This window comes from Cibotium barometz, chromosome 24, assembly GCF_041138505.1.
Source record: "Cibotium barometz isolate CiBa-2024 chromosome 24, ASM4113850v1, whole genome shotgun sequence".
In the NCBI taxonomy this organism is placed as follows: Eukaryota; Viridiplantae; Streptophyta; class Polypodiopsida; order Cyatheales; family Cibotiaceae; genus Cibotium; species Cibotium barometz.
In genome coordinates this window covers 7,574,494-7,583,223 of record NC_141069.1, presented here as the reverse complement: position 1 = coordinate 7,583,223, position 8,730 = coordinate 7,574,494, and the positions used below count along the sequence as shown (strand labels likewise).

General features: G+C 41.6%; 1 protein-coding gene across 2 annotated transcripts in view; it reads left to right on the top strand.

Moving 5' to 3' along the window:
• Window positions 1–3,335: 3,335 nt before the first annotated feature.
• The window catches only part of LOC147624863 (E3 ubiquitin-protein ligase ORTHRUS 2-like), a 59,048-nt gene continuing 53,653 nt past the window's right edge, over window positions 3,336–8,730 (top strand). For both annotated transcript variants that reach the window (XM_086818098.1, XM_086818097.1), the window contains exons 1-5: window positions 3,336–4,052; window positions 4,467–4,999; window positions 5,097–5,222; window positions 5,319–5,418; window positions 5,529–5,590. In XM_086818098.1, coding sequence (XP_086674224.1) covers window positions 3,594–4,052; window positions 4,467–4,999; window positions 5,097–5,222; window positions 5,319–5,418; window positions 5,529–5,590 — 1,280 coding nt within the window. In that variant the 5' untranslated portion in view covers window positions 3,336–3,593. The remainder of the gene's footprint in view (window positions 4,053–4,466; window positions 5,000–5,096; window positions 5,223–5,318; window positions 5,419–5,528; window positions 5,591–8,730) is intronic.

Below are 8,730 nucleotides of genomic sequence, written 5' to 3'. Positions count from 1 at the left end.
GGGAGATCGTTGCCGCCAGATTTACATGCTTTTTCGGACTCAGATTAGGCTGGTTGCTATGACACAAGAGTGTCCACAAGTGGTTTTTGTTTCATGCTCGGTAGCTCGTGCATATCTTGGTTGAGCAAGAAGCAACTCACTGTGGCCACTTCTAGTTGTGAAGCTGAGTACATGGCAGCTTTCACATCTACGGTTGAGTGTGTGTGGCTCAGACAGCTTATGGGGCTAACTTGGGTATTGTACAGGAGTCTGCCACCTCTATTTATCTACACTGACAGTCAGAGCGCATTGACAGTTGCGAGAAACCTAGTTTTTCATGCTCGCACAGAGCACATTGAGGTGCATTATCACTATGTCAGGGAGAGACTCTCAGCAAGAGAGATCAGCTTGGCATATGTGCCAACACAGGACAACCTCGCTGATCTTTTCACGAAGGCGCTTCCTCGTGAGAAGTTTGAAGCTTTCCGCAAAGCTTTGGGCTTGCTCCCCTTTGTGGATTGATCTACTTCGGGCATGGCACTTCCCTATACATGAGTGCCAGCTCTCGTTCACACCATCACTCCTAGAGGGGATTTGTTGCCATATATATAGGCAGTGATGTGTGTGAACAAACTTAGGACCGCCGAGGCACTTTTTCCCTCCTTAGGAGGTTTTTTCCCCCGGCTTGTATATATGCCCAGGACTAACTTATCTTTGTACATTGACAAAATCTAATACACTGTGTGTTGTGTGCATTCTTGCTTCTTCTTCTCCAAGCTTTGTATGCTTTCCTGCAACCCTAATTCCAACAATCCAGAGGGAAGATTATGCTATCAATTTGTACAAATATATGTTATGCTCTAATTATTGCATTGATAAATTATAATTCCTTCTCCAAGTGTCTTAAAAGGTCCACACACACACACACACACACACACTCAAATGTTGAAACTCTCTCTCTCTCTCTCTCTCTCTCTCTCTCTCTCTCTCTCACACACACACACACACACACACACACACACACACACACATGCATGTAAATATAAAATATATATAATATATATTTGTACACATATAATACTATGTTTTCTATATTTAGACACATATACATATACATATACATATACATACATATTTATGTATATTTATGAATATAAATAATTATATATATACACATGTAATTTTAATTTAGATTAAATTTTAATGGGTGGGGATGCATGGTTGAGGTGTGTTACTCTCAAATAAATATATCTTACATGTAATGTCTTTTGTCTTTTCTTTACAATGGGCGAGAGAAAGAGAGTGACACCTACATGTTGAAGTTTTCATCATGAAGTTCACCTTTTAAGAGGGAGATCCCTATTTTTCCTCTCAAGGAAATCATTAGGTAAGAAGGGATAGCTCTGTTTTCAAAAATTGTGATGAGATGAGAAAATTCAAATTTGAGAAAGGGGCATCGTAAATGCTCCCTTTTCTCCATTGGCCCTCTCCCTTCTCTCCTTTGGCCACGTGGAAGGAGGAATAGGTTGTGTTAAATAAGAGCATAGACATAGACGCCAAAAAGTGCTTGTGCACTCTTCTTTTCTTTGACAAGAAGCACACTTCTCTATTTTTATCAAAAGCATATCCCTGGCTTCAAATATGTACTTACACATACAATTAGAGCATATCCCTGGCTTCAAATATGTACTTACACATACAATTAGAGCAAGTACTTCTTTATTTTTTACACATGGGCATTCTCATTCCTCTCCTCTCCTCATTTCTCTTCCTTCCTTTTACACAAATCTATATAATTATTAGCACTTTTACAAGTCTAAGTTTCTATGCACTTATTTAAGTATTAAAATTGATAACTATACTTTAGTGCACTACTTTATCTCCAAAGCTAAGCAATTCTTGTATTTAATGAGCAGATGCACCAATTTTGTTAATACTACATGAGCATAGACAAATTAAATTAACAAAAAGTAATCTACATACCAAAAATAGAGGACTCTTACATAAAATGCTAAAACCATCTAGCATCACTTGGAAAGAATTTTGTGAAAGCACCCATAGAAATGAAAAGCATGTTTATTAAAGTTGTTATAAATCTTTGTATAGCACTATTCTTAGATTGTTGTTGGAATAAGCTATAAGAGTTCCAATGTCCCCCTTTCTCTTACTATGTATGCTTTGATATTGTAATTTTCTTCCTCTTCCTCCATACAAACAACTCTCTCTCTCTCTCTCTCTCTCTCTCTCTCTCTCTCTCTCTCTCTTACTTTCTCGCTTCACAAATATGTAAGTCCGGTCACATATGAAGAGCCAATGCCTTTAACATGACCCATTTAGGCAAGTGTTATAATAGATTCAAAGTTATGTGGCTGGAAGTATTATTGGCTTGCCTTTGTGAAAAGGTAGATCTCAACGATACTTAGGCTTCCCTAGTTTTTTTTTGGGATGTTTTTGAAGCAACCCTTTGTAAAAAAGCAGGTCTTTGTGATATTTTGAACTTTGCTATTTTTGCTTTGCGACACTTTTTATTTTTTATTCTCAAAATAGAATAAAATTTTAAATCCTTCTCCTCTCTCTCTCTCTCTCTCTCTCTCTCTCTCTCTCTCTCTCTCTCTCTCTCTCTCTCCATTATCTTATATCACTAGACATCAAATAATACTACTAATGTTAAGCTACACAACCCTTATATAAGTTGTTTTTTTCTCTATATTGTTTGAACATCACATGCTTTATTTAGTGCTACATTAGTTTTTTTAAAATGTTGCTATGTAGTGTTGATTTTTTTGATAACCTTATTAATACAAAAAGCCTTTATATGACTAAGATAATTTGTCTTATTAATGAAATAAACCATGAAAATTGATATAGCTAAAGGCTATTTAGTTTTTTATTATATTTTTTAAATATGAATCTAGAATTGAAGCTAGGCCTTTGGTTGAAGAGTCCTTATAATTCAAAAATTAGTTAGAAAAAACCAAAATAGAGCACGCATAGTTGAGATAATCTCTCAATTGTGCTTGAGCTTCTCTGATTTATCTCACTAACTGTCCAATGAGAATTTGGGTTGGGGAGCTTTGCTCACGAAGACCACACAACCACCGCATTCATTCATGCTGGTGGTTGTAGGTAGACACCAACTAGGCTAAGGGGGTTAATGGCATGACATGTCCAGAAACAACCACACCATACCCCATTAATGTTTCCAAAAAAAACATATTTTAAGAATTTTGTAGGTGCTTGTTATGGATTTGCTGAAAAGTGACACATCTGGAGATTCTCCATTATTTTCTTGGGCTCCACGTGTCAGTAAGACAATTTTCTATGGGTTGGGTAGTTGGCCTCTTTACTCTAGCTTCACCCACTCTAATTAGTGAAAATCAAGGTTAGTGGCACAAATACAGAAAAGTTAATTGGGCATTGGCCAAGTGACGTGGCCGTGTGAAAAGCTCATAAGTCGTCGCCAAAGTTAACTGGGCCTTGGCCGTGTGAAAAGCCTGTATGTCGTCTGACCGTTAACACATGGGCGGGAGACGACGACGGGCCTAGAGTCTGGATACCTCAGTCACTGCAGTTCTTCGCGCTCGAAAAAGCTAAAGAAGCACAGGGCGAAGGAGATGGCGGAACTACCCTGCGATGCAGATGGGATGTGCATGGTGTGCAAGGTAACGCCTTCGGATGCCGAAGTCCTGCTGTGCAACAGCTGCAGCAGCCCATGGCACATGAGCTGCCTCAACCCTCCTATGCCATGCGTGCCGGCGGGGGACTGGTTCTGCCCGGACTGCGAGCCCTCGTCGCAAGCAGGAGCTGCGCCTGCCCCTCCATCCACAACCAACGCCAATGGTGCGGCCGCCCTTGGCGACGACGTGCTGAGCCGGATAAGGGCCATCCGTGCTGACCCTGACCTGTCCGAGCAGGAGAAGGCCCGGAAGTGCCAGGACGTCATGATGAGCACAACCAACGGTGGCCAGAGTGCAGACGCCCTAGGCAAGTCCAAGAAGCACGAGATGCTTGAAATCTTTGACGAGAACCTCAACTGCATTTTCTGTATGCAGCTCGCGGACCGCCCAGTCACGGTAAAGACTCTTCTTGCATCAACCTAGCCGTGCATTAAAGCAGAATGAATATCTTTCTTAGGGCTTACCGTGCGTCCATGCTTCACCCTAGATCACATGGCACATTAATCTTTGGCAACATCAGCTGTTCTATGCATGATGGAGTTGATGGTTTGAAGCTTTAAGAAACACTTTTTCTTGTTGTTAAGTTCTGGAATAACCTAAGCCCAATCTTGACTCGTGTTCAAGAATCATGGGTGATTTGAAGTAAATCCTTCAGTCTTCTAATCTAGCATGATCATCTAGCCTCTTTGCCATCGGTTCTATGCATATCTGTCCTTAAGAGGCATGCTGCACATGTTACTGAATGCCTTGCAATCTTCTAGCCTTTCAATCTTCATCTGATGATGCAGGTGTTTGTTTGCTGTCTTGCAGACTCCGTGTGGGCATAACTTCTGCCTCAAATGCTTTCAGCGTTGGATTGGACATGGGAAAAAAGCTTGTGGTAAATGCCGCACACCTATTCCTGCAAAAATGGCCAGCCAACCACGTATTAACTCCGCCCTTGTTGCGGCCATCCGCATGGCAAAGTCGGCAACAACTCCTTGCTCCAATGGGCCTCCAAAGCCATACCACTATATACAGAACCAAGACAGGCCTGACAAGTGCTTTACCACGGAAAGGGCAAAAAGGTCAGGAAAATCTAATGCTGCCAGTGGCAAGATCTTTGTGACAGTCCCTCCTGACCATTTCGGCCCCATAACAGCTGAGAATGATCCAGTAAGAGCACAAGGTGTTCTTGTTGGGGAAACATGGGAAGACAGGATGGAGTGTAGGCAGTGGGGAGCACATCTTCCACATGTTGCTGGTATTGCCGGGCAGTCAGAACATGGGGCTCAGTCTGTTGCATTATCTGGCGGATACGAGGATGATGAAGACCATGGCGAATGGTTTCTTTACACTGGCAGGTTGCCATGTGACACCTATCTGCAGCTATATGTAGAGCTCTGTCCTAGCAGATGTTGGGCCTAATGGAGAATTCTTCTTTTTTTGATGTTACTGCAGTGGTGGAAGAGATTTAAGTGGAAACAAACGGACCAATGACAAGCAGTCTTTCGATCAACAATTTGATAAGAGTAATTTGGCCCTAAAAGTCAGCTGCCGTAGGGGATACCCAGTTCGGGTAGTGAGGTGATTCTCAATACCCTGGGCTTGCTTTCTGCATCGCTCCCCTTGGATTTTGAAGGGTTGAGTCTGAAGTTCGCTGGTTACTGTTTTTTGGCACAGATCTCACAAAGAAAAACGCTCCTCATATGCTCCAGAGAATGGCGTTCGTTATGATGGGATTTACCGTATTGAGAAGTGCTGGCGGAAAAATGGCGTTCAAGTTAGCAAGCAGTCTTTTTGTTTACTTGTTTCATGTACCCATATTAATCAACTACTGACTAAAACAAGGGATTTTCTTCTTTCCTTTCTTTTTGTTAATTGTTGCAACAGGGTTTTAAAGTCTGCCGCTATCTGTTTGTCAGATGTGACAATGAGCCTGCACCTTGGACCAGGTATATGGCTGTATACATTTTTCATATCATACTCGTATGATTGGTGAAGCAAACGTTTGCTAACGTGTGGTAAAACAGCATATGGAACTAGCCTATCATTCTTGCTTTAAAAAAAAAAAAACTTTGAGATTTTTTCGCTGAAAGTGACACCGTGGCTGGTTGCACCCTGTCGGTACTAGGCTCAGGCTGTAAAGAATCTGGGTCTCAGGTTGGGCAGTGGGCACTATACTATGAAAAAGCCCCACACTGTACCAATGTACTGCACATAGTTATTAGTACATATAGTACATATTATGTGCTATGTACTATGTAGTATGTACATTCAAGTTTTCAGCCTTCAACTTTCAAGTTCCAAGTTTCAGCCTTAAAGTGTCAAATTGTCAATATTTTTAACTCCGAACTCCCACATGCATATATAGTTTAAGGCCATGTATGAAACTCCACCAGAAGCTGAATCATACTTTATCATAACTATCATTCTCCCTAACGTATGGCATTATGAAACGAATGATATGAACTATGGCTGTATACATAATATTACATATTCCAACACAGTTTCAAATATGTTAAGGTGTCAGTCTATATAATTCTAAGTTTTTACTTGTATAGCTCCTCGTTTGAGTCTAGGGTATAATGTTGAATAAATGACTTGCTAGGGGTCTTCACTGTTTTCACATGCCCAACCGTGCAATTTGTCTTTCCTCTTCGATCTGGTTTGCATCTATCAGCATGCCCAAGTATGCCTAAGCTTGGATGAAGAGGTCTGATTAGGGGTTGAGGTTTCTTATGTCAAGGTAGATGCCACTATAGAAAATGTCGAATGTGTCTTCTCTTTTAGGAAGGCTTAATGATGCATTTAGCTCAGCATTCACTCTTTCGCAACTGCCCTGCAGCATTGCTTTGACATATACAGCATTCATGAGCATCTTCAAAATAAGTTCCCTCCCAAGCACTCCTGCCTCCATGGAGCTCACGGTCAACCAGCGGCTTATAACTGTGAGTCAGGCTCCTAAGCTGGGCACCAGCTCCTGGTGAAAAGCTCCTGGTTTTCACGACTTTCCCTTCAACTCACAAATTAGTTGTACTTTCTTCTCGATGCACTATTCAAGCTTGCTATCCTCGGGCCCTTTTCATCCTGCTCCAACCACAACTTTAGCACAATGAGACGAAGACATTTTTTCTCCCTTGTCACTCAGCCAAGCTGTTGGCAGCTGACCTGTTATATGCACGTGTGTAAACTTGAGTGATAAGGCATGCAGCATTGTCTTTCGGTGCGTTATTTTTACTTTTCTTTCACTATGAAGAGAAAAGGGAAAGAGAGATAATCCACCAACACATGATTGGGTCCCATTGACCTAGTGCTGCCCCTCAACCTTTTGGTGTATTTGTTTTATTTCTGAATTTAAATGAATACATTATTCGAGGTCTAATGTGACTTGAATGAGGAATTTTCTTATGTTGTATAAATTGTGTAAATAGGTGTCTGGGCTGCATGCATCGTCAGCAGGCTGCCTTTGGCGGATAAAGAATCGGAAGACAAAATGCAGGGATGGATAACAAGGAATTGAGTAGGCTGAATGCAAACCTATGCTTTCTTAAATTGCTGTTGTAGCAAGCTGAATGTCACTATTTGGGCATTTTGCGCTTACAATAGGCTATTTTGTGTCGACATGACATTTCAAGGTAGGGGACTTATGTCTACGCCAAGGGTCACGTGGATTGACACCTCATGCTAGGAGACTTATGTCTACACCAAGAGTGAGTAGGTTGGGGACTTTTGTGAACGCTCAAATTTAGAGTACGATATTCCGGTTGGCTTGGGGATGTAATGTCTACTCGGAATATCTGCTAGGTACAAGCGAAATGAAAGGGAAGTTGTCCAATACATTTTGTGCACTGCATGGCATATGTGCATGCCTGGAACTGCTTTCGTGTGAACTGTTTTTATTGCATGCAAGATTTGTACGTGTAGTCTACGGGTAGGAGATGCCCTCCCATGAACCGTGCGCATGAATCTATATTCTGACCTTGCTTGTTGGTTGTAGACAGTTGGACAGCATAGTGGGCACCCCCCTTTATTAAATTGGTGTGGAGAGCATAGTGGGTATCTCCCTTTATTAAATTGGTGTGGAGAGCATAGTGGGTATCCCCCTTTATTAAATTTAATATTACAAGAGGGTCAGTCCTTTTTGGCCTTATTGTGATTGTTATTTAAATTTCAGCATTAGTATTTTTGCCATTCCATCTTTTTTAATAGTATTAATAGTTGAAGTGTGTGGCAAGATTGTACTCAACCTTGTCCAGGGCAATAAGATTAGTATCTGTGTGGAGGACAATTCTATCTTGCATACACTAATTGTCAGTGTGTTTAAATATTATGGCAAGCCATACATGTAGTGTTACTTCCCAAGGCCAATCAGGGTTAAGACCTTTAGGTTAGGTTAACCATAGCCTAGGGGTTAGGCATCCAAAGTCGGGGTTAGTAGTCTTTGGCTCTTGGTTTATAGAAGGCCTATATAAGTGTCTAATGAGTTCGTGAGACAGAGAGCTCCTCAGACTTGGACTCGAGGCCTTGAGACTACTTCCTGCTTATCTCAGACGGGTGTGTATTGGTGGTATGGGGCACGAGGGACTTTGCACGTGGAGCCATGTCTCGGATGCTACTATTCCCTTGAGTTCGGAGGAGAGCTTGAATGACTTGTGGTTGGGCGGTGAGCTAGATGCTAGTGTTTATCTATGTTTTCTTTTTGCTTAGGCTTAATTGTAGGGTCTGTTAGCTTGGGGGCTTCACATTGGTATCAGGAGTAAGGCTTTTGAAAAAGGGCATAGTCTATTTGCATTTTGTGAGCATTAGTCTTCTTGCAAAAAGCGCGAGCTTTTTATGAGCTTCTTATTGCTGGAGTAGAATCTTATCACCTTGTGGAGCTTTCTAATCACTCTCTCTTCACCAAATCACACCAAGTTCCTTGGTGCGAAGCAGCAAGGACTCCCTCATCGACCAACTTCCAAAACTATGAGCAAGGTCCAAGTTGGTTCCCTGATTGGAATCATTTCTGAAAAAACATGGAATACCTTCAAAACAGCACATGCGTAAATGGGTTGGGAAATCTAACTCAAATAGCAATCTCCCAAGAGAGACG